At 45.5% G+C, this 25,472-nt stretch overlaps 1 protein-coding gene across 3 annotated transcripts in view; it reads left to right on the top strand.

Annotated features, from left to right (window-relative positions):
- The window catches only part of sema5a (sema domain, seven thrombospondin repeats (type 1 and type 1-like), transmembrane domain (TM) and short cytoplasmic domain, (semaphorin) 5A), a 134,308-nt gene that overhangs the window by 69,081 nt on the left and 39,755 nt on the right, over positions 1 to 25,472 (top strand). For all 3 annotated transcript variants that reach the window (XM_084566062.1, XM_084566060.1, XM_084566061.1), the window contains 6 exons: positions 930 to 1,065; positions 5,320 to 5,524; positions 8,960 to 9,167; positions 10,878 to 10,995; positions 15,193 to 15,374; positions 20,513 to 20,656. In XM_084566062.1, the coding sequence (XP_084422188.1) occupies positions 930 to 1,065; positions 5,320 to 5,524; positions 8,960 to 9,167; positions 10,878 to 10,995; positions 15,193 to 15,374; positions 20,513 to 20,656 (993 nt within the window). The remainder of the gene's footprint in view (positions 1 to 929; positions 1,066 to 5,319; positions 5,525 to 8,959; positions 9,168 to 10,877; positions 10,996 to 15,192; positions 15,375 to 20,512; positions 20,657 to 25,472) is intronic.

Here is a 25,472-nt window from a genome sequence, read left to right as displayed (position 1 = left end):
GGTCCAGAAGTTTCCCAGCAGAACACTGTTTTGTCACAAGATGATCAATGTTATTGACTTCTCCTGTCTCCGGTTTTAATGTTGTGGTGATCAGTGTATATTGCAAGCCATCTACAAACAGGACCAGCAGCTATCTCACATTTGCATCCCACAATAGAAGCTTATCATCACTCCCTATTAAAACTCTACACTGTATTTTACTGTGTATATGGAGGTGTAATTTTATTTATTTACAAACACCACAGTCATTCCTCTTGTCGTCTCACCATCTTTCTCTTTTTACTCACAAAACACACTTGCGCTAACACACATGCAGGCACGGACCATTATTAAAAGCTGAGTAATCAATTCTTTATGGTCAATGCCTCCACACCGCTAAAAAAGAAGTCCTTTTGAAGGGTATTGGAAACATTTCTCCCTGCAGGCACAGAGTTTAATGAACAGCTGCACTGGATTATAATTCACATCGCCCAAGTCTCTCAGTTTGAGTCGAGAGCTAATACTCTCATTCTTTACTTCTCTTCCGAGGGGAGGAGACCGGTACTTGTTGAAACTGACAGCTCAAAAAGTCAAAGCTGTATTTCAGGCTTGAGATCTGTACAGTTAATCAGACAAGCCGAGCAGTTTAATTGTGTCCCGTTGCTGGATTTATAATCCAATAATGACGATCACTTACGCCGGCGTCTGCGTCTGTCGGCCCAGTGTTTGATTTGTGTTGTTGGCGGAGAGCAACACAAACATACAGAGGTCAGCTTTACGGATCCCGACAGATTCTGAACAGTTTCCTGTTTGTACTAGAGTGTCCTTTTCTGAATTTGAACATTCTAATGTTTTTTTCTCTTTTTCCTTTTCTCATTTATCATCTCTTTCCCCCTATAATCCCTCTTTGTTGGGTCTGTCTTCCCTTTCTTTCCATTCCTGACATTCAGAAACAGCATTGCTGCATCTGCAGTGTGTGCCTTCAATCTCAGTGCCATAGCGCAGGTTTTCAACGGGCCCTTCAAGTACCAGGAGAACTCACGGTCGGCCTGGTTGCCCTACCCCAACCCTAACCCGGACTTTCAGGTAATGAAACTATCATGCCGCCAAGCTCCGAAGGGACCACATGCTCGTGTTAATGAGCTGTAGTGTTTGGCATTCTCTCAATCTTCATTTAGCACGCTAACATTTGGTAATTAATGCAGAACACAAAGTAGAGCAGAGGCTGATGGGATGTCTAATCGAGCCCAAAGTTGTTGTGTGAGGTTATTGAACATCTGTCCAATAGCGTTCACGTCATGTTTAGTGACAGTTGAGTTAAAAATAAGTGTCCACTTCCTGCAGCTGTGTTTTAGATATGACTTCAGCCAATGATCATTAATATGTGAACAAAAAAATTATCATAGCAGACACGTTTCATTCTGGACCAGGCTTTTGACCAACCTTGACATCAGTCAGGCTATGTAGGAGGACAACATGTTCTGAAAGGCAATTTATGAACTGTGCATGCCCGCCGAAGTTCAGAGCTACCCTTCAGTGGTCACGGCCGATCATTTGTTAATGCTAGAGGTAGTTTAGACGCAGCACATCGCCAAGTATGTCGTACAGTATGTGCGTCAAGGTGCATTGCCTGAGGACATTTATGTATGTGCTTTGTATCCTGATAAATAAATGTGCATTCGCCCTGAACGGAAATCAGAGTCCCAGGAAGCTCTTCACTCTCATTAATATCCTCTCTCTTTCAATCACCCCTCTCTCTGCTCATGAACGCACACATTACGACCGCTCGTTATAAAATCCAGTGATTTTTACAATGGCGCAATCATTCCTCGAAGATGTCTCATAGCGTCGTGGTGTGAACTGTAGTCCCTCCTATTAAACTGTCCTTGTTTTGCACAAGTGGCACTTTATGTTTATACTCCATCCTAAAACCCAGAGGGGCAGACCGAGCACCTTATTCTGATTTGAAGCACTGCTCCACGCTGATGACACAGAGGGGGTGTTTTATTAGCAGAAGAAGTGGCTCTCGTTTGCTGCGGGCTTAGCAGACAGAGGGGGGAGCTCCACGAGGGACCGAATCCCCCTCTGAGGCCTGGCTACCGATGGGTAACGCGCACATGTTTCCCATCACGGGCCCTTGATCATGTTCCCATCAAGCCGGTAAATGAATGCCTGCTATCGAGAAGCTCCACGCGCGCATAATCTGTAAAGAATCGCTCATTCAGAAAGACAGAATAAAATGCCCATCGAAGAAAACTGCCAGCTGTGACAGTTTTCTATGAATCTGCGATGCAGAATGCTTCTCACTGCCGTCATGCACTCGCATATCTACATGTCAGCAGCTAGTTGACTGAAATTCACTTACCTTCAGGAAAACCAATTTTCCCTATCTGGTCAATGCTGACTACAGATTTATCCTGTTCAGCATGCTGTAGGAACACCACAGAGAGGTTTCTTTGTACCACAGGCTTTTATATGGCTGTGCTCCTCAAGGATAAACAGGGATCAGCTCTTCCTCTCCATCCCCATCTTTCCACTTAAGCCCGGGCACAATAGCTGCTCCTCACCGCTGGACCGATGCACACTTTATCTAGGTTTCGGTGACATCTTCATCAAGCATTTGTCAATGTTGGAGGATTAGATTTATGAGCGCAGGATTTACAGCCATTTTTTTTTTTTCTTCTTCTTTCACCCTGCTCTTTCCACGCACACACCTACACACAAACAAACACCTACAGGAAACCTGCTGCCATGAAAAACCACTGGCCACGTAGCTATTTACTGTACACAAATACACCCACGAGACACAAAAAAAGGTTATAGACTGCTGCCAAATGGGGATAATTATAACTGTGAATTCATCTCTCAACAGACTCTCACTGGTCATTGATTGAGGGTTTAATTCCCTGTCTGTCTTCAGAAAAAACAATCCCTCCATTTATTTGCACCACATGGATTGATCCTGCTAGGTTTATTCAGGCCATGAGTCATGTTCATTGTGCATTAGGAGCTAATACCTTCTCTGTGTTGTATAGGGTTTCTGTCACTCTGTAATTGCCTACTGTAAAAATACATTTATTGTTAAGCTCCATACATAGGAAAATATGTAGTTAGATTTGTTTTGTTATCCTGGGCTGCGGCAAAATGAAAGGTTCGCTTTCCTCTGCTGCCCTTAAAGTATTGCTTGTAATTGTAAAAAGGAAATCTGGTCCTAACAACGTGTTGAAATTGAAACGATCTGGAATAAAAGAGAAAGGGATGAGATGTCTCAGCAGTCCATTTTGTAAAAACATGCTGTAAAACGACCCTATTTCCGCGCAGCACTTATCATCCTGGCAGAGCGCACCGGTGATGAGCGGGACAGCAGAGCGTCGCACGGGCCCTCAGCCAAATGGCGGTTGTGTCCCTCACCTTGGAAATGGCAACATCCATCTCCTTGTACATTCACACGTGTCGGCAGACGCCCGATGTCCGGCGCCCCGGCTTTGTCACGCAGACACTTTGGGATTCGAACAGTGCAAGGACGAAACACAAAAGGAAGCGTGAGACATCGCCGTACGCCCATACCGCGCACGCATATTTTTGCCATGAGCAGGAGGCACGTTTGAGGCGCACACACGCACAGTTGTTGCACTTCCTTCAGGGCTTTAATTTCCCATCTCCTGATGTGGCGAGACCACTGATCCGTTCACCATCCCGGGGAAGCCCTTCATGATTCTCATCTGCCAGCTCAGAGAAGGCCAGGGATTGATCTGTATAAAGTGGCCGTGCCGCTGTTGCTACCGTAGCTAGTCAGCGGGAACTAATCGGCACCCAAGGTCCAGCTTTAGCTAAGCGGGAAGAGGCCGCGTATGGTTAGCCTGGAGTGAACACGGCGCTACGCTCCAAACTAAAACGGTACCAGTCATTTGGGTCGGTTTAATTGCCGAGCTCGGGTTATTTCTGTTTTCTCCGCTCTCTGTCTTAGAGTAAGCCCATTCTTTGCGGATAGGGCCTCAATCCACAATCCTGACCCCAGTCTGGGACCTCACTTTCCGAGAAGGACATGCATGGTTAGCTTTACTCATCCAACCTCTCCCTCTCCCCTCCGCCCCCGGCTGACTGGCTCCGTGCCTCACCTTGTCCCGTTCAGCTCGGTGGAGAAAAAGAGTCTATATTTCCACTTTAGAAGGCCTGAAAATCATCTTCTCTCTGTGAATACCAAGTGTCTCCAAAACACCAACCTTTCATGAGCCAAGACTAACGGGTCTGCCTTCAGTTTTGTGACAACTCACATTTCAAGTAATCCAAAGGGTTTCTAAATAGTTTATTTAGCTTAAAAAGTGCACACACTTTTCTCATACCTCAGTTTATCTAAAATTAATCTAAATTGGCAAAGTAAGAAGATATACTGTTTACTCCCAGCTTGGCAGTTTTTAATATTCTGTGAAGGCTATGATCCTAGGGGGGTCCAGTTCCATGTTTAATGCTGGCTGGAATGATTTACAGTTTTAATCCAAAATGTCAAACATCATTTATTAACTTTCGAGTAAAGAGATATATAGAGATAGATGAATAATCAAGCCATTTAAACAGAAGGAATTAACGTTTTTTCCGTCACCACATAAACTTGGAACAACATCCAGCAGCACAGTGATATAAAACAAGCCTTTGGCTCTGTAATATTTCCTTCTTTAAGCTCCCGATTGGACAGAGTTCTCTTCATTGAACTCTTTTTTAATAAATCAACTCTGGGAAATATCTCATACATATCAGATACTTCTGCTTCAGTCGCAAAACTCCACCGAGACTCAGAGGATGCGAACTCGGTGTCAACAACGCCTGATAAAACTAAATGAATCTGTTCCAATGAAGTCTCAATATTCATATTAGATATTTCTGGTATTGTTATAGTTTTAATATTATTTTTTTCGCGTGGGAACTTCTTTGTGTTTTCAGATATAGTGTTATTAGCAATAATGAAGCCCTGAAATTCCTCTAGATATATTATTTTTCACGTAAAGCGTGATACAATCAAGACACATTTAATTGGGTTATTAACAGAATTCACCGTATGCATATGAGGTAAAAATAAAAAAAATAAAAAACTCATAAAAGAGAAACTACTTGCTTAGTCACGCATTCATTTAGTGTGTTGACTACAAAGCCTTGAGCTTGTGAGGATAGAGAACCGTCTCGGCGAGGCAGCAATTGACATTAAAGTCTTGTTCATTTAACCATTCAGTCCCTCTGGTGCTACTTCCGGACAAAAATCTTAAGCTTATAAATGTGTGATCCCAAAGCGCTCTGCCTTTATTAATGCAGTTTTTTTTACCTCCCCTCCCCTTTCCGCCTCCACAGTGCGGCACCATCGACTCTGGCTCCTACGTGAACCTGACTCAGAGAAACCTGCAGGACGCTCAGAAGTTTTTGCTGATGCACGAGGTGGTCCAACCGGTGGTTCCCGTGCCCTACTTCATGGAGGACAACGTCCGCTTCAGTCATGTGGCGGTGGACGTGGTGCAGGGCAAAGACACGCTGTTCCACATCATTTATTTGGCCACCGGTAGGTTCCCTATGACACCCCTCTTCTCTACGCTGCTGCATGTTTTGCTAAATCTGTCGGGTTTTTTTTCCTTGCACGTGTGTAGCGCTTGCGTCAGCGCGTTGCCGTCTCATTTTTCACCGCGAGCACTTTGTTTGGATGTTTTCATGTAATTTTGTGACATTTTAAAGGTGCTGAAAACATACTTTTTCTGCGAGCTTTTTATTACAAGCACCGTGATCCTACATAAAGACATCATTTTTCTGTCAGGCACTTTGAAATATTCATGCACTTTTCACTTTAATATAATTTTTTCTCCGGTGCTTATTGAAATGGGGACGATTTAGTTGGAAATTGCTGATGCCACCAAACAGGATCTGATCAGAACACACTTACTGTCTTGCAGGAGAAGAATATAGTGTTAAATACATATTATATTATACATTTCAGATATTGCTTGTTAGTTATACAGGAATGGGTATTGATTGTTGGAGAGAACGACTAAAGATTTCAGAGCACTCGGCCGCCAGAAGAATAATGGAACCGATCGATCTGTACCATCATCAAGCTTTGTCTTTGACATGATCTCTCCTTACCTCCATATGTCCTCCATATGCACTGACAGATTTGAAACTCCACGCATGCAAATGGCACACACCACATGTCACTGTCGCTCACAAAGAAATCATAAACACCATGAAACTGCCAACAGTCAAAAGAAGACAGACGGGTAATTAATAACTCGCACGTACAGCCCATACACGTCTACGGTGTCTGATGTGCCTGGCACCGTCTGCTTATCAGCAGACTGTTTGATCACACAGGCGTGACAATGTGGGATGTAGGCGGGGGGGGGGCCGTATCAGCAAGTCACCAGGTAGACACCAAGTCAGTGTTTGGATGTATTATCATATACGTGTATTATATACAGGTGTACTGAACAGAATTCGAACACGGTGACCCACTTCACTGTGTTTATGTACCATAAGCCCACTGGGAAATGTCAACATGATCTTCCTGTTGCATCCCCAATGTTATTTTAGGATGGCTCACATATCCACACAAACTCTCTCTCTGCACACACACACACAGCCTGTTCCAGTTCACTGCCTCTATGCTTGGCATCTCCCTCAAAAACTCCCCTCTCAGTGTTTGCATGGGGCTGTGATCAATGTTGGGCCAGAGCTGCCCACGTTGCAAGTTCCCCAGACACTAACCAGACACTAATGAAAACATCTGAAACACTGCCAGGGCCTTTGGCCAGCGCGCATACTGTACCTAATCACACGTTATTATGAACGCTTAAATGCACCCCGCTGATTGGGGCCATTGTGGAAAACCTTTATAGCTCCAACTGGAGGGGTCCAGAAATGTCAAGGTGTGGGGTTCTTTTATTTCAGCATACTGCTCGCAATACATTTCCCTTAAATTGCTATTCAGATGTGTTCTTTCATTCCTGTAGTTGCAAATGATTTTTTGTGGTTTCCTGGTTCACCAAAGTATCAATTTTTAACCAAGTACACGCACCAAAAAGAAATTGTATCACTTACTCATGACTTGTCATTTTATTAAAACCAGCTCTGTCGAATGCGCTTCAAGGCAACTACACACACAAAGTTATGGTTCTATCTTTGTGAGGACCTTCCATCGACTTAATTCATTCCCCTAGCCCCTTAGTCGCCATGACCTACGCACGTAGCCTACGGCGGTGCGAGCCATTTATACTTGTGCGCTCTGTAACAACACCACCCAAACTAGGTGTCGCTGTGTCTGTTTTACCAGTCGGGTTAATTTTTGTTTCTACTTCCTGCTTCACATTCGACAATGCAGACTGAAACTTTCGCACAAATGCTTGTACCTTCGAACCTCCTTAGTTAACCTTTCCTCGATGTGTTCCACCTTTGTTGATCCAAAACAATCAGTTTGAAAATTGCGTAAACGGAGATGCGGCTGGAAATTCTGAAGCGGAAACACGCTACTACCAAGCGGACCAATCAGTCTGCGTCGCCGTGACCCGTAGTTATATTTCTAGGGAGGTGCACATCAGACTGCAGCGTTAGGGTCTGCGTAGGGCCTGGGCTGTCGCTGTAGCTACGGCATCAAGTTGACGCAAAAGCCTAAACCGTCTATTTCACTAAAACCATAACTGTAACCTTTACCCTAAACCAAGCCTTGAAACGATTTGATCGTGAGAAAGTTGTGGCCCATCAAAAATAGCCCCACAAGGTTAGCATTCCTTGAAAAATTGCCCCCCCCCCGCGACTTAATAATAAAAACAAGACCACACACACACATACTAGTCACATTTTAATTAAAACATCAACATAATAACATAAGATAACCTTTTATTGATCCCAAAGGGGGGGATTGGGATGTAGTAGCAGTGCAGAGTACAAATGCAATTAAACACATCAATAATTAAATGCATAAGTACAATAAAATATTAATGATTTTAAAAATTTAATAAAAGAAAAACGGTAAAAGGGCAACTTCAAGTCGTAATTGCAACCAGCTGCAGCGAGTCAACTGCCCATAAAGGGATCACAAGTACTACTACTAAACACAACGGTTATTAAATATTAAATCATGCTGTATTTAGTGCACAGTGTGATATATGTAAGGGCACAGTGATTGAATGCAGTTACTAAATAAAGCCTTGCTGAGCACAAAGCCTACCTGCCTCTGTTCCTGGAGCCTAGCTGCCTCTCCGCATTCTCCACTGCTGTGATAGTAGCTCCCAGACTGGCGTATTCACCAACCAACCGCCCATAACTCAGTGTAAGATGGCACAAAAACAGCCTGAGATTGTAAGTTAATTTCTGAATTTCACCTCCTTGTTTCTTGAAATTACATTATTGCCCCACACAGCTTGGAGCAAAACTTAACTTTTGCATTCCCTGCCTTAAAGTTATCATTAGCATTTCACCTTTGTTTTCCGTGGCATCACTACGCGCCTAATTACCTTTTCCTCACCCAGGGGAACGCATGTATAATAGATGGTGTTTGTTTTAGCACTCCCTTAAGAACATTTGCCCCCAACTTCATCCCCAGGGGGGACCAAGTTACGCAAAATAAAGGTCAGGACGTGTTCGCAGTGACACTGATTTCCATACTCCTCTGCCTTTCAGAACTACAAAGCGGTTGTATCCCCTGGAATATCCCCCTTTAAGAAAAGTAGGCCAGGAATCATGAATTCAGGTGCTGTATCGATTCCCTGGTTGCATCTACAGCGCTGCCTGTTGATGGCATAACCAAGCTTGGCACGCCACCGTTCTTTCTGACTGAGGCTCTCAGTGAATAAATTGATTGGTTCACTCTGGCATATATAAACTCTCTGCCACTCTTACCCTGCCTCCCCTTCGCTCCTCCATTACTTTACCTTTTCTCCCGCAGATAATCACCCTTCTTACTCCCTGTGACCAAATCCCCTCTTCCCTCTTTCTCTTTCTCTCCCAGATTACGGCACTATCAGGAAAGTGCTTTCTCCTCTCAACCAGTCCACGGGGAGCTGCCTACTGGAGGAGATCGAGTTGTTCCCGCCCAGGAAGAGGCAGCCGATCCGAAGCCTGCTCATCCTGCACAGCCGCAGCGAGCTTTACGTGGGCGTAAGAGACCAGGTCATCAAGATCCCGCTTAAGAGATGCAGCTACCACAAGAGCAGGGAGTGAGTACATGCACAAACAAACATCATCAATCTCAGCGGGAACTGTCAAAAGCAAATGTGCTCGCAAAGAAGTTTTAAAGCCCCCCTCTTTCATAAGATTCGCTTTATCGGAGAGGGACAGGCCTTTGTGTTGGTCAGGGGCCTTTGCTGAGATTTAAAACCCTCTAAATCAGCTTTGTCGGAGCCACTGGAGGTGCCCGCGGCTGCCCTCTGCCTGTGTTTCACGCTGCCTGGCTGTCTCTCATTGTCACTGACCCGCACACAAAGCCGCGCACAGTCCTGCGGCGACTGCGCGCGTTTATCAGATATATTGAGCTTCTGTCTGTCTGGAAGATGCTCCATCAAGGCATAAATATTGGCAGAGAAAACCAGAGACAGAGGCCGGGGTGGGAAGACTCACCGCGAGATTGGGATCCCATCCATCATCGGCACGCAGAAAAAGGAATAACACCTGCATTCCTTATCTCTCGCACAATGAGCTGTTATTGGAATGCACAAAAGAGTTGGGGCTTCATATTACAGCTGTGGCTCCGTGATATATGCTGCAGCCATTACGGCTCATCTTTCATGCTTTTTCTTTTTTTTTATAAGCAAGAAAATTAGAGAAGGCAAAACAAATAAAGACGGATACAGACTGGCAGCCACAGGGGAATTACCAGGTTCATCACTGCCTTTTCTTTGAGGTTTACCTGTTTGAAATATTAGCAGGCTGTCTCTGTTTATGGCTGTGCGGCTCACTGATGGGTTGTGCAAGGCCCTTAAGGCCCCCTGAACGACAGGTTCTTGCATGTAACTCTCCTTTTCATTTTGTTCTGCTGTCGTCACCCCTGATGTCTTTGTCCGAGCAGATACCGTCTGCAGCTCTCAGCTTCCTGCCTTCTGTTCCACCAGACGTTATATCAGCCACCTTCTCCGCGGACCCAAGCACGAATATTGCCTTTCTGTAATTTCATATGAATAGATAACATATGATCATGCTTTTCTTGCATAAGCGCACTTGTTTGTGACTGTTATGAAACCCACGGACAACTTTGTCACATCTCACCAGGGGCCCAGCAGCCAGCGCCGACGCCTGCGGCTCAAAGATATGCCATTGTGCTGTCACCGCAGGCTTTTATTTATATGAAAAGACTAACATCAGGCTTTTTTTATTGCACTCAATAAACCATCTCGAAGGAGATACGGCAAAGACAGAGGCGGCTCTGTGCTCTACTACGGTGTGCTCACCGTGAATATTGGCTGGGCTGATAAGCTGTTCAGGAATTAACGCGTGCGAACCCGACGGCGAACTAATCCTGCTGCTTGGCTGAAGATTACCTGAAAAATAAGTCTGAAAATTGTGTCAAGGCATAGTTTTATGATGCCGATGCAATCTAATCCATATCGGGCGTTCGACATTCATAAACAAAATTACCTTCTTTTTTTTCTGCCTTTCTTCTCTCACTTGAGTAGCTTCTCTCCTTGTCTTTTCTCACCTCTTTGTCCTCTCTCCAAACTCTCTCCAACCCCCTCTTCTTCTCACCAATCTTTCAAATTCCCCCTTCTTTCTCCTACATCTTATCTCTTTCCATTCATCATTCCCTTCTCCACAGTGTCTTTTTTGCTTTCTCCATAATCTCCCCTTTCGATCGGTTTATCCCAGCTGTCCGCATGCTTATGTGATAGGTTAATAAAAGCCCATAAAATCTGAACTTTCTTCTCTTGTTTTAGAGCCTGTGTGGGAGCCAGGGACCCATACTGTGGATGGGATATGTTGCTGAAGAAGTGCACCACCCTGGAGGAAAGTGTCAGAATGAGCCAGTGGGAGCAGAGCATCACAAAATGTCCCGTGAGTATCACGCAGCTGCCATCTGATCCGTACGTACGTCACTGTAGTCGTTTCTGGCTCCGCTTTGAAACTTGGCAGAAAACGCCATCATCGTTACTGGGCTTTGCTCTCTCTCGTCTGAAAATCCTGCTCTCCGGATACTCACAAGCAACTGCCCCTTAAAACCAGACCTGTCCACGCTAAACAGAGCATCTGAACCACTCTAAGGGAGCCGACCGATCAAGAATGCTGCCTCAGTCATTCACCTCTGACGGCCGGTTCATTAGCAAAACGGCTCTTCCATTTATTTTAACGCGCACCAAAAATTGGGAGCAGCGTTAGGGCGCGGCGAGCCCATCAATTTCAGCGACTCCGCGGGCGTCATTTTCAAGCCGGTCACAGGCGAGAGCGGTGCCGTGTGCCTCTGTGCCCTTTTTACGCGGCTTCATGTTCAGAGCAACGTTTGGCACCCGAGCCATCGAGCACTCAGTGACATCTGGTAGCGGAGCAGAAAGTTGGCCGACACCACGCGCGCATACATAGACGTGTACAAACAATCAAACAGGCATAAATGTGCAGGAATAATTGATGCTGGCAACATTTTTTTAATTTTTTTTTTTACATTTTTTTTTTTTCGTGCTTGAGGCAAAAGCTTCCAGAGCTGATCACACTGTTTGCATGCTGCTTATAGTACATAATAAGTAAATATGCTCATTTGATGCTATAAAGTTTGACAGGAAGGCTGGCTTAGCGTGGAGTGGAAACAGGGCTAAACAGCTGGCCTGGCTTCATTTTTACCAAGAACACAGAAGCAGTATTCTCACATTTCTATAATCCATACAAAACAGTGTCAAAATGACAAGCTTTACCTTTCCATAAACCCTCGGCTTCTTTTTTTTTATTCCTCACTTCTTATTCAGAATAAACGAACAAGATAGAACTTTTTATAAGCTGCTTCCTCGCACTTTCCTATCAGAACGATAAGCTAAGCTGTCTCCTGTCTCCAGCATCATAATAAATGGAGGAAAATAGGAGTGGCGGTAATCTTCTCATCTGACTCTCGGAGAAAAAAAAGTACGTTCTCCTGAGATGTCAAACTTTAAATGCAGGATTTGATCAAAGATAACATGCATGTTCGCTTAGTTTAGCCACTAATACTTGATTTATCTTCTGGTGGCTGCGTGCCACTGCTAGAATATTTATTTGCTCTCTTATCCTTATTATTTAGGGCGCCTTCACACACCTATGTGTTGTCAGTGAGATACAATATTGTTAAGATGTTGCATTTAACCGCGATTCAGTTTGTGTTCACACGCTAGTGTTGCCAGATGGGAAATGAAGAAATATTGACCCAAACTATCGTATGTACTAAAACAACTTGTAAAAAATCACATGCTAGGACAGTGCATTTAAAATCAAAGCTATTTTATGTGCATGGAACTGCAATAACCTAAGACACACACGTCAAACCGAAGGCCTGCGGGCCACATCCAGCCCACGGGGCAATTGTATCCGGCCCACAAGATAATATTTTATATCTATCAGAAATGGTCCGTGGGTATTTTGCATGCGGATCATTGATACTACAAATTCCAGACTGCATTGCAATAGCTGAACTTTTGGTATCAGGCAGGTACAGTCAGCTCCCCCTCCCTCCCAACTTTATTGACAAACTCACCAGAGTCTCATGGTTGTCTCGGCAGCATGGCGCTCTGAAGCTACATCAGTCCCAGTTGACCCATAAAAGCTTAAGCCGCAAGCATTAGAGCACTAAATACTAAAATATGTTAACAGAGATTCTTACACAAAGACGTTAGCAGACAACAAGCTAGCTAAATCGGTTAGCCTACTGTTCCACAGTAGCACAGAGAAAACTTACCAAAATATAAATGACAACACCACTACAGCTAAACACCAGTTGGTTAACATATGTACTAACATGCAGATAGTGTCCGTTAGACAAATAACAGCAGCATGCTAATTTAGCCCCATGTAACGTTAGGAAACCATACTGTGGACCGTTGATCTCACAATGTCTTATGAAAAATAGGCATATTGGCCCCAGTTTGCAAAATAGTCCGGGGAAAAGTGTTTTGGAACACAACCACAAGTTTTATGCTAATATCTTCTTATTATGGCTTGGAAAAAGTTAAAATCATATTTCTGTATGAATGATTTCCGATAATGCATTTGAAAAGAAATTCTGTCTCATTATAAATAAATACCCATCTCGTTGGCCCATGATTTGAAGTCAGTTCTTAATTTCAACTCAAAAACAACTGCTTTATTCACTGTCAGTCAAATGGCTAACTGTCATATATTTGACCTTTTATATCACATAGGCTATCATATGAATACGATAATTACCGTATATCTGGCAACACTGTCACACCCAGTCAAGACAAAGTTCTGACACGCCTTCAACACAACTGGCTTGCAAACTGTTTTGTGATTCGTCATAAATTTCCCGGAAATTCGCATTTAATTGCTCTGGAGGCTTACAACGACCTAGTCCTATTGGTCCATGGGTAACTAGTCACCCTGAGACCACCCACTTTAACCGGTCTGAGCTTGGTTGATTTGTTCTGAAACAGATTGCTGTTGCTGTGTTCACACCAGCAAACAAACCGACCCTTGGGGAGAAATGCTCCAACAGACTAGGTGTGAAAGAACCCTTGGAGTGAGCGTGGATTAAGAGAGATGGCCGTACAATAAGGGGTCTGAAGCCAGAACAGGAAAAGATTGTGAGTTTGCAACAATTCCAACGCCAAGACGCAAAAACCGGAAAAACAAGACGTGGTCTTTTATCACAGTTACAGTTTCACTCCTCATGAGTCCCTTAACAGTTTGCAGAATGCTAAGCTGCCTGACTGTCTGCACCGCTTGTTCTCCCGCAAAGTGGAAGTGTGGATGTTGGAGGCCGGTCGAGGGCGTGCGCGCTGAGTTTCGTTTTGTAGTCACAAACAGGATATACGCTTTACCGACCTATTCGCAAATGCCATCTGGCATAGCAGTCCAATGTCTGTGTGGAAACAAAAATGAGATTCTCTGTGGCTTTAGGGGGAAGTAGTCTTAGTAGTACTTTTGTAAGTTTTCACTCTGGTAAAGTAAATCCACTCAATACGTTTTTTATTTTTTTTTTAAAAAAGCCCACTTTTCCATTTTCACTGTCATCGTATGCTTTAGAATATAAAAAAATGACAAACTTTTGCACTTTCAGTCCCTAAAATAAATTATTTCTCTTTCAAATTTGAGTGCTTTTCATCATCCTTCAGATTTAATCCTCTTTCGGGTGTCCTTTCTCTTCTGTGTTGCCGTTTTAATGAAAGATATTACACATGTGCCAACAGTTAAAAAGAACTCATTTTACTTTAACACTTTTTTTAATGAGAAAAATGCGGCATAAAATATTCACCGAGTTCTTAATACACATCTACCAAATCCTTTACAGTCCCAGCTGTAAATGATGTGGCAATATTGGCTGTCTCTGCGTAGTTGTTTGCTTTCTAGGCAGCCCGCTGATGCAGATGTTGTCTGTCTCAGCCAAGCGTCCCCTATTTAGGCAAACGGCAGAGTTCAATTACCAAAGTGAGCGGAGGGCAGACGTTATTCTGCTTCTGCCAAAGCAGCTGATGATCATGCTCTCTCTTCTCCTCGTGTGAGAATGTTCTTTGCATTTTTAAATCACCCTGAAATGTGGCTGCGACATGGCTCATATCATCGGCGGCTCTCATATTGGGTTTTTTTTTTTTTTTTTGTATGTAGCCCAGGACACCACTCATAGCTTCATAGCGCCCGCAATATCTGAGCCTTCCTGTTTGATTCTGTCTTGCTGCAGATTTTCATTTACGGGGGCCACTTTTATTTCCTCATATTCCTGCCCCTCAAATGTGTCTATTCGCATCTTTCATCTGCCTTTCCAAATCTCACTTTTTTCCATTTTGGGATCTCATCATATCCCGAGACTATTTTCATACATCTTCCTCATGTTTACAGCACATAACTGCACAATTTAGGACCTGCCACAGATGATGTAATGCAGTTATTTTTGCATCTGTTTGAGGGAAATTGATTTGGGCTTGCATCCACTCGTACATGTGGGCTGTGTTTCCCTGAGCAACGCATTCCTGAGAGCATCGCTCTAATGCAATCGCCAGTTTCTGAGAAAAGCCATTACTTTAAAATGTTTTATTTTTGGCTCTTTCTTGCTCCTAACAGGTCCGTAATGTGACGGTCGATGGAGGATTTGGTTCCTGGTCAGGATGGTCGACTTGTAGCCACAGCGATGGAGGCAATGCGGGGTCCTGTCTGTGTCGGACACGAGCCTGCGATAACCCTGCCCCTCAGTGTGGCGGCCAACAGTGTCACGGGATCAGCGTTGAGGTCGCCAACTGCTCCAGGTGAATGAGTCATAAACCAGCACTTCTTGTCTTTCTTTTGTCACTGTTAATAATCTCCCGTACATAGATATGTGAAATTAATGAATTAATTTATTCCTTCCACCTCGCACCTACTCATTAGGGATCCACACACAGTAAACTTTTCCATGTTACATTTTCACCGTCAGCTATTTGGGGCTAACAAGTGTTGATTGGGTGTTGTTTTTTGCACTCTCTCTCTCAGCTGACATAGTACTGATTTTAACACTCTGGAGTTCTACTTTGAAGACTTGCTGCCGCATCGGTCTTCTGCCTACCAAACAGGACGTGTCAACATATTATTTACTGAAAGAGAAACTTTCCAACTTTTTTTTTTTTTATCTTTCAGTGTAACGGATGACCGAGAGTAGCCATTGTTCAATTCACAGTAAACCGGAGACAGGAAGAAAGCAACACATTCTCTTAAAATGAGAGAGCTGTAACCCAGAAATGCTTCCGACAAGTGTGAAAAAGATTAGTCTTATCTGAAACCTCTGTTTAATTCAGTGAGAATAGTTTACAAGAAGCTGCTAAACTGCTGTAAACCATACTGCTTAATGCATGCGGATAAATATACATATGCCTTCCGTGAACCTCACACGAGAGTAGGATTATAATCATGCCTTTATGAATATTAGCTTTAAGTTCATTTCCTCTTTCAGTTCAGTGCTTTTTCTTATATATACACACACTTGCCAGTTCATTAGGTACATCAGTGAAAGCAAATGCATTCTGCTCTAGCTTCTTGAAGGTCGACTATTTTGTGGTGAAAGTCGACGTTGGCAATCGCTGATGATGTGAATAATATAAACAGTAGAAAATAATGCCTTGCAACAGTGAAATCTATATTCTTGCCAATATTCCCATATTGTAGCGTCTCACACCATAAACACAGTCAGTCTGACACTTCTAATATGTTCTTACCTGGCAAACTTTCAGCTCTAGCATAACTTCCGTCTTTCACATGGTGCATTCACTGACATCATGGACAAAAAAACTCTCTCTACAACCACAGCAGCAATGTCAATTAATAGAAATCAAACCAGCCCTGAGACCACGCTGAGAACAAACAGCTCAAGCACTACATAGGCCTACTGTGCGCTGCAGATATGTATAGCCTGTATCATCACCGTCAGTAGTATTTAATAGAAGCATCCATGTTGTTATTGCCGCGTGACAAGTCGGAATGACGCTAAAAGTGCCGACCAGTCTGTACAACCCCTAGTACCGACACATCGACGCTTCTATTATTTTTGATGGCCCATTTTAGTAAGTGGGCTAGGCTAAATAACAGAAAGACTTTAGTAGTTCAGATGACCTTTCATGAAGAAGACCAAGAGGAGAACGTGTACCCGGCCCGGAGGGTTACCGGGGCCCCACCCTGGAGCCAGGCCTGGGGCTGGGGCTCGTGGGCGAGCGCCTGGTGTCCGGGCTTTCGCCCATGGGGTCCGGCCGGGCCCAGCCCGAACGGGAGACATGGGCTCACCTCCCTGTAGGCCCACCACCCGCAGGAGGAATATGAAAGGTCCGGTGCAATGGGGATCGGGCAGCAGACCAAGGCGGGGGCCTTGGCGGTCTGATCCTCGGTTATGGAAGCTGGCTTTTGGAACATGGAACGTCACCTCTCTGGCGGGGAAGGAACCGGAGCTTGTGGAAGAGGTTGAGCGCTATCGACTAGATATAGTCGGCCTCACCTCGACACATAGCATCGGCTCTGGAACCCAAGTCCTCGAGAGGGGTTGGACCCTCTTCTTTGCTGGAGTTGCTCCGGGTGAGAGGCGGAAGGCCGGGGTGGGCTTTTTGCTTGCCCCTGGACTATCGGCCTGTACGTTGGGGTTCTCCCGGGTGGACGAAAGGGTTGCTTCCCTGCGCCTACGGGTCGGGGAACGGGTCCTGACTGTTGTCTGCGCATATGCGCCAAACAGCAGTTCAGAGTACCCGCCCTTTTTGGAGTCCCTAGGACGGACGCTGGATGGCGCCCCGACTGGGGACTCCATTGTCGTGCTGGGAGACTTCAACGCTCATGTGGGCAATGACAGCGTGACCTGGAGGGGCGTGATTGGGAGGAACGGCCTGCCTGATCTGAACCCGAGTGGTGTTCAGTTATTGGACTTCTGTGCGAGTCGCAGTTTGTCCATAACTAACACCATGTTCGAACATAAGGTTGTTCATCGGTGCTCTTGGCACCATGACGGCCTAGGTCGTAGGTCGATGATTGACTTTGTAGTCGTATCATCTGACCTGCGACCGTATGTTCTGGACACTCGGGTAAAGAGAGGAGCAGAGCTGTCAACTGATCACCACCTGGTGGTGAGTTGGATCAGATGGCAGGGGAAGACGCCTCGCAGACCTGGTAGGCCCAAACGAGTAGTGAGGGTCTGCTGGGAACGCCTGGTGGAGGAACCTGTCAACTTGGTCTTCAACTCCCACCTCCGGCAGAGCTTCAACCGCGTCCCGGGGGTGGTGGGGGACATTGAGTCCGAATGGGCCATGTTCCGCTCCGCCATTGTGGAGGCGGCTGTTGCAAGTTGCGGCTGCAAGGTCGCTGGTGCTGGTCGCGGCGGTAACCCCCGAACCTGCTGGTGGACACCGGAGGTGAGGAGAGCCGTCAGGCTGAAGAAGGAGGCCTACAGGGCATGGCTTGTCTGTGGGTCTCCTGAAGCAGCTGACCGGTACCGGATGGCCAGGCGGTCTGCGGCGAGGGCAGTCGCTGAGGCAAAAACTCGGGCGTGGGAGGAGTTCGGTGAGGCTATGGAAGAAGACTATCGATCGGCTCCGAAGAGATTCTGGCAAACCGTCCGGCGCCTCAGGGGTGGTAGGCGGCAACACGCTCACACTGTTCTCAGTGGGGGTGGTGAGCTGCTGACATCAACTGAGGATATAGTCGGGCGGTGGAAGGAATACTTTGAGGAGCTCCTCAATCCCACCAACACGTATTCCATAGAGGAAACGGAGCCGGAGGGCCTGGGGTTGGACCATCCAATCTCTGGGGCAGAAGTCGCCGAGGTAGTAAAACAACTCCGCGGCGGTGGAGCTCCGGGAGCGGATGAGATCCGCCCTGGGTATCTCAAGGCTCTGGATGTTGTAGGGCTGTCTTGGTTGACACGCCTCTGCAACATTGCGTGGACATCGGGGGCAGTACCTCTGGAGTGGCAGACCGGGGTGGTGGTCCCCATTTTTAAAAAGGGGGACCAGAGGGTGTGTTCCAACTATAGGGGGATCACACTCCTCAGCCTCCCTGGCAAGGTCTATGCCAGGGTGCTGGAAAAGAGGGTCCGGTCGATGGTTGAACCTCAGATCGAGGAGGAACAATGCGGTTTTCGTCCCGGACGTGGAACCATGGACCAGCTCTTTACCCTCACTAGGGTGCTGGAGGGGAAATGGGAGTTTGCCCAACCAGTCCACATGTGTTTTGTGGATCTGGAGAAGGCTTACGACCGTGTCCCCAGGAGCATCCTGTGGGGGGTGCTCCGGGAGTATGGGGTGGATGGCTCCTTACTAAGGGCCATTCAGTCCCTGTACCAAAGGAGTGCGAGTTTGGTCCGTGTAGCCGGTAGTAAGTCGGACCTGTTCCCAGTGAGGGTTGGACTCCGCCAGGGCTGCCCTTTGTCACCGGTTCTGTTCATAACTTTTATGGACAGAATTTCTAGGCGCAGCCGGGTGGGGGAGGGTGTTGTGTTCGGTGATCGGAGGATCCCGTCCCTGCTTTTTGCGGATGACGTGGTCCTCTTAGCTTCATCGAACAGCGACCTTCAGCTCCTGCTGGGGCGGTTCGCAGCCGAGTGTGAAGCGGCTGGGATGAAGATCAGCACCTCCAAGTCTGAGGCCATGGTCCTCAGTCGGAAAAGGGTGGATTGCCCACTCCGGGTCGGGGAGGAGGTCCTGCTTCAAGTGGAGGAGTTCAAGTATCTCGGGGTCTTGTTCACGAGTGAGGGTAAAAGGGAGCGAGAGATCGACAGGCGGATCGGAGCGGCATCTGCAGTGATGCGGATGCTTAACCGGTCGGTCGTGGTGAAGAGAGAGCTAAGCCGAAAGGCGAAGCTCTCAATTTACCGGTCGATCTACGTTCCAATCCTCACCTATGGTCATGAACTTTGGGTAATGACCGAAAGAACAAGATCACGAATACAAGCGGCCGAAATGAGTTTCCTTCGTAGGGTGGCCGGGCTCAGCCTTAGAGATAGGGTTAGGAGCTCGGACATACGGGAGGAGCTCAGAGTAGAACCGCTGCTCCTCCACGTCGAGAGGAGTCAGTTGAGGTGGCTAGGGCATCTGGTAAGGATGCCTCCCGGACGCCTCCTGGGAGAGGTGTTTCGGGCATGTCCCACCGGTAGGAGACCTCAAGGCCGACCCAGGACACGATGGAGGGATTATATCTCTCGTCTGGCCTGGGAACGCCTGGGGGTTCCTCCGGAGGAGCTGGCGGAAGTGGCTGGGGAGAGGGCTGTCTGGGCTTCCCTGCTGAAGCTGTTGCCCCCGCGACCCGGACCCGGATAAGCGGAAGACGACGACGACGACTTTAGTATTTATTTCAGTTTAACAGCCCCACAAACTACAGTCTCCGTTATACAGTTGAATTACAACATTTTTACCCAGTTTCAACATAAATTGAACTTTATAACAGTCACAAAGAGGGATTTAGTGCAGGACTGTTATATAAGAATGGATTTGTTTTCTCGAGTGTACCTAATAAACTGGCAAGCGTGTATATTCTATACTTTCATAAGTTAAATTATTTCCCAACGCTCGTCATTTGGCAGCCAAGACACCGGGTTTCATTCTGATGATATATAGCGTCCTGTCCATTCCTCTGTGCAGCCTGTAATGAGGAATGTGTTTCCCAGCCCAAGATTTTATTTCTTCTCCAACAATAAAAACACCAGACTCTGGCCCAAGAAACAGCAAAGGTGTTTTATGTGATTGTAGGTGATACAGTAGTTCATCTTCTCTGTGATTGTATCTGCTTCGGTAAATTAATTTAGCTGTCTACAAAAGGAGCAGTTCACATGGTATGATCAAAAGATAAGATTTTTTTTAGGTTTAAAAATTCACATCTACCGGCTAGAATTGCATCACTTCTCAGTCCGTGGTTAAAGTAACCCATTTGTGCGTCTCCATAGAAACGGAGCATGGACTCCCTGGACTTCCTGGTCTCCCTGCAGCACTAGCTGCGGCATCGGCTTCCAGGTGCGTCAGCGCTCCTGCAGCAACCCGACCCCTCGCCACGGCGGTCGAGTGTGTGTGGGCCAGAACCGTGAGGAGAGGTAAATAACACACACACCCACACTTGCCCATTTGTTGACATGTACTGATTAAAGTAAATACATGCCGCGCTCGTGTGTTTGAACGTGTGCATGTGAAAGAAAAGAGATAAGCAATTTATTTCTTTATTTTTTTCTTCGTAATTTGCAACCTGCAGTTCGGAAGTATGACTTCGGCTGTGGCTTTTTGTTTTCCTTTTTTTTCCTCCTCACTTCTGTCCGACTGTGTGACAGCCAATTAAGGAATGAGTGGGGCAGGCCTGTGCTTGGGTAATTATCTGGCTTTCACACACACAGACTGACTCTGCGTTTTGAAGCTTTGGAAGCTTTGGAAGCTTCGGCGTAGAATAATCGCCTTTTTAAAGTTGTTTGTATGGTTTCTAAGCAACCGACAAGGCCTTAAATAAATCAGTTTTTCAAGGAAAAAGTGCGCGAGGAAGCACAAAGAGACAAAGAAAGCGCAGGTAGAAAAAGGTCAAGAAACGTGTTTAAAGTTTTGTTCCCTCGGTTCGTTGCGGTTATTTCAAAGTTTCCTCCAGGGCTGAGGTAAACTTTGACAGCTTCCATTGTGTTTTAATATTAGACAATGCTGACTGTATAACTTTATTATAATTCCTTCCCAGTTCGTTTTAATGAGCATTCATTCTTAGTGTCCATAGTGTCAGTTGTGCTGATGTTTTTCATCCAGCTGTTAACCAGAGGTGGAGGCAGAAAAAAGTGCCAATAACCACAGTTCAGAGGGTACAGGGAAGTGAAAAACAGATATGAATTGTTACCACGGCAACAGAAACAGCATCGTGATGGACGAGTAATTGGACATGGCCTTCAAGGATGGACCTGATATTATTCCTCCTTTTTTTGTCTCCTTCTTTTCTTTTTTCCCTTTTTCATTTCCTCTCTTCCTCCTCTAACCATCCGCCTTCCCCTTTTCACTTACTCATTGCTGCTCCTGGTGGAACGGTCCTTGAGAAAAGCACCGCTCAGCCGGGAGCCCTGAGGAAAATACACGCAGTGACCGGCACAGCCCAGTTACTCGGCAACCACACCAAAAAACTGCCGGCTGGCACTAAAGACCACAGGAGGCCAGAAGCAGATTTTTTGCCTCCCCCTCTATTTCTCTCTCTCAGCTTTAATCTCATTTGTTTCATCTCCCTTTCCTGTTCTGAGTACTTGCTCCGTTCAGATATTTAAACCACCTTAGGCCAGTTAGGGGCCAGCTGGGAGGGCTGGAAAAGAATCCTTGTACGGTAGGAGGAGACGTGCCTTTGTGTGTGGAAAAAAGTCAGACCGACGAACAGAGATAGAAAACCTGTTAACAGACGAATTACGCTGTGTCAGTTTGCCTGAGGGAGAAAAAGAAAGGGATGCTCAAATGCGTGTCTTCGATGTGAAAATATCCAGGTGCATCAGGAATGTTTTACGCCAACGCTTGGAAAACAAATGGGTAAAACTTGTTGTCGAATCTGTGCGCCGACATCTGTCGTTTATAGTTACCCACGTGTGAAATAGGTAAAGTCCTCTATACAAGCTTTAATCTGCGTTAATAGCATGAGAAGGACTGGCACTCTGACGGCTTTTGCTTTTACCTAACGATTCCTTTAATGCAGTGACAAGCTTTTATTTTATGGGGCGCAGGGCTCCTTTTAGAGGTGTTAGGCATCTGCTCTGAGGCTCACTTCTTTGTTCTTCCGCTTTCGCCTCAAGTGTTCGGATTAACGCGGAGGCCTTATGTTCAAACATGCACGCATTTGACGTGAGAACACACGTACACACACATATATCCGCAAAAAGAACAAAGCTAAACCCCTTCTTTTTTTTTTTTTTTGCATGTCTGTTTCGCCAACAGGCTATTTCTGTTTCCATTAAGTTTGGTTCTGATTGTTTGCAGCAAGCAGAGCTTTTAAAGATAAAGCTAATGCCATGAAGCTGGCCGTACGCAGCAGCGCTACGGGCTTAAATCTGTCTGGTTAATGCCTGCGTTTATGAACCTTCTGTTGGCATTTCCCTCAGCACACTGACAGCGTCCACACTGCTTACTCAGCCTATAGCGGCTAATTAGCCTCGTTTTAGTCTGATCAGCTCTGTGTGTTTTAGAGAGGAGAGAGAAGGATAAGATAACAAAGACTGGTCGGAAATGATTAAAGCGTGCGTGGTGATGATTTAGGAGCTGAATCGGTCGCAGGCTTTCTTATTGTGTCGCAGCCCGGGACACAAGGGCCTCTGCGGGAATGTCTATGTGATCCTTCTCCTTCGCTCAGGCACTCGCGAGATCGTAATCCACACTTGTCCCCACTTTTCAACACCCCTCCTCCCCACTGTATCATCCCACTGTCAGCATGCAGATTAGTAAAAGTGGAAAGGAGCACACAGCTCTGCGTAATTTACAGCCAGGGTGTGCAGAATGTAGTTTTTGATTTGCCGTGAACAATAGTTGGTTATTTGTGAACAGCACAATAGAAAATGTCCTGCCTGAGCCTCTGGAGGAAGGCTGTAAATTAAAGCTATTTTAGCCCAAGAGTCTCAGTAGTGCCAAAAACACAACAAAACAGCTATAAAAGCAATTTTACGGCGTGCGTAAAAGTTAAAACATGAATTAAATGACTCTAATAAGACTGGCAATCGTCTGCCGTTATTGTATAACGAGGATTGAGTAGTTAAAGTATTTTAGACGTCGCAGTAATCCTGCCTTGTGAAACGATGTAATTAGAGATGATGCATGCGTCTTCGTGTCTTTTTTTTTTTTTTTTTTTTTAATAGGCCGTGTCAATGAATAATGCAAACCGTGTACGCACGTTCATTAAGATTTGAGACGGCGTCTTCTTCGCACGCTCTCTGGCCACTGCTCCGCTCACAGGTGGTACACATACAGTACGGTATGTCCAGGCTCTCCGGCGTTCTCCACGCTCCGCACATCAAAGAGACGTGACGGGTTCGTAAAGGTTTCTTTCAAGTGAAGTTTACACGCCTTCTCAGACATCCCTGTCTTGTGGTCTGGATTCTTTGTAGCTATTTCTGTTCAGTGGAAGGGTTTTCAGAAGAGCGGTGACGTCTTCGGTGCCCTTCACATGTAATTTTAGTGGTCTGACAGCTAAAGTAGCTATTCTGTTTTCCACAGACAGCCCCGAAGAGTGGTGTACATGATTCAATAAGTGACGCTCCATTGTCAAGGCTTGTAAACTGTCCCTCCTGTCATTTATATTAGTAATTACAGAACACAGTTGCGTAATTACAGACAGGCGGATTTATCATTTTTTTATGACAGCAATGAAATAAGTCATCTGAGTGTGCAGTTTAGCTATACGGAGAGTTTTAGTAAGTCAAAAATAGTTCTGATCAACCCAGCGTATGTGACCTGTCCAGCTTAAACTCGGAAGCAGACCATGAACTGAATATAAATCACTGCCATGATGTCACCCAAACGTTTCCTGAAGAATCTCAACGTGGTGGGTATTGCCATCTTGTCAGCTCCTCACTCCAAAGCAAAGAGGTGGAGCATGAGTGGAGCTGTGGCAACACCGTCCCTCAAATTAAATCAATTTTTGGAGCAAGCCTCAAGAGTTCATGTGAGCTTTTTTTGTCACTTCCAAGTCAGTTTCATTTTTCAGTCTTGCTGCTGCTTGAGAGAGACAAGACAAAACCATCCAGTAAACACGGCAGATCATTTAATCAGCTGCAGAGCCAGATATTTTTCTCAGGAGACGTTGAAGACCAAAGAGAGGCTAGAGTTCTGTACTGAAGAGTAACACTGGACTTCAACGGAGGACCAGAAGCATGAAACGTGGTAGCTGACGAGCCGTTTGCACTGAAGCAGGACAAGTCAGTGTTGTTTGAACAGCTTGTTGCAGTGCCTCTAGGGCTAATGAAGTAGAATAAACTCCAGGTCTCAAGCTTATTTCTTTCCCTTTGGGGATTTTAAAGCTTTATATCTGATGGCTGTAATTGTTTTTGTTAATTTCGGTGCCAGATTGTCGGTTGTTTGGCTCTATGTACAATTAGACACAACTCCTGGAAAGGCATGACTGTGTTAAAATGGTCCGATACCCTTCATCCAATTTCATCATTTAAAAACAACGGAGAGTCTGCATTTAATGTCTGTTATACACTGCACGGCCACAAACAAAGTCGCCACCAAAAAAAAAAAGGTCACACACAGGCCTTTAGCTTTGATTACAGCACACATTCACTGTGGCATTGTTTAGATAAGCTTCTGCAATGTCACCAGATTTATTTCCATCCAATGTTGCATTAATGTTTCGCCAAGATCTTGTATTGATGATGGGAGAGTCTGACCACTGCGCAAAGCCTTCTTCAGCACATCCCAAAGATTCTCAATGGGGTTAAGGTCTGGACTCTGTGGTGGACAATCCATGTGTGAAAATGATGTCTCATGCTCCCTGAACCACTCTTTCACGATTTGAGCCCCACCAACTGCAGCAACCCCAGATCATAGCACTGACCCCACAGGCTTGTACAATAGGCACTAGGCATGATGGGTGCATCACTTCATCTTCTTACCCTGATGTGCTGGTTCCCCACTATCCTTCCGGTTTTTAATAATGTGTTGAACAGTTCTTAACCCAATTTTAGTAGTTTCTTCAATCTCCTTAGATGTTTTCTCTGCTTGATGCATGCCAATGGTTTTACTCTTCTCAAACATCTTTTCCACGACCACATTATGTGTCTTTAGACATGGTTGTTTAAGAAATGAGAAGCTACTCATTGCATCAGTTGGGGTTACATGTGTTTTAGTAAATAGCGGCTACAGTACAAAATATGTTAAGATAATGAAATATGTTGTGTTGCTTTCTCAAAGTCCGTG

This window comes from Chelon labrosus, assembly GCF_963514085.1.
Source record: "Chelon labrosus genome assembly, chromosome: 18".
Lineage (NCBI taxonomy): Eukaryota > Metazoa > Chordata > Actinopteri > Mugiliformes > Mugilidae > Chelon > Chelon labrosus.
Note: the sequence above shows the minus strand (reverse complement) of the source record. Positions and strands in the feature narration are given on the sequence as shown.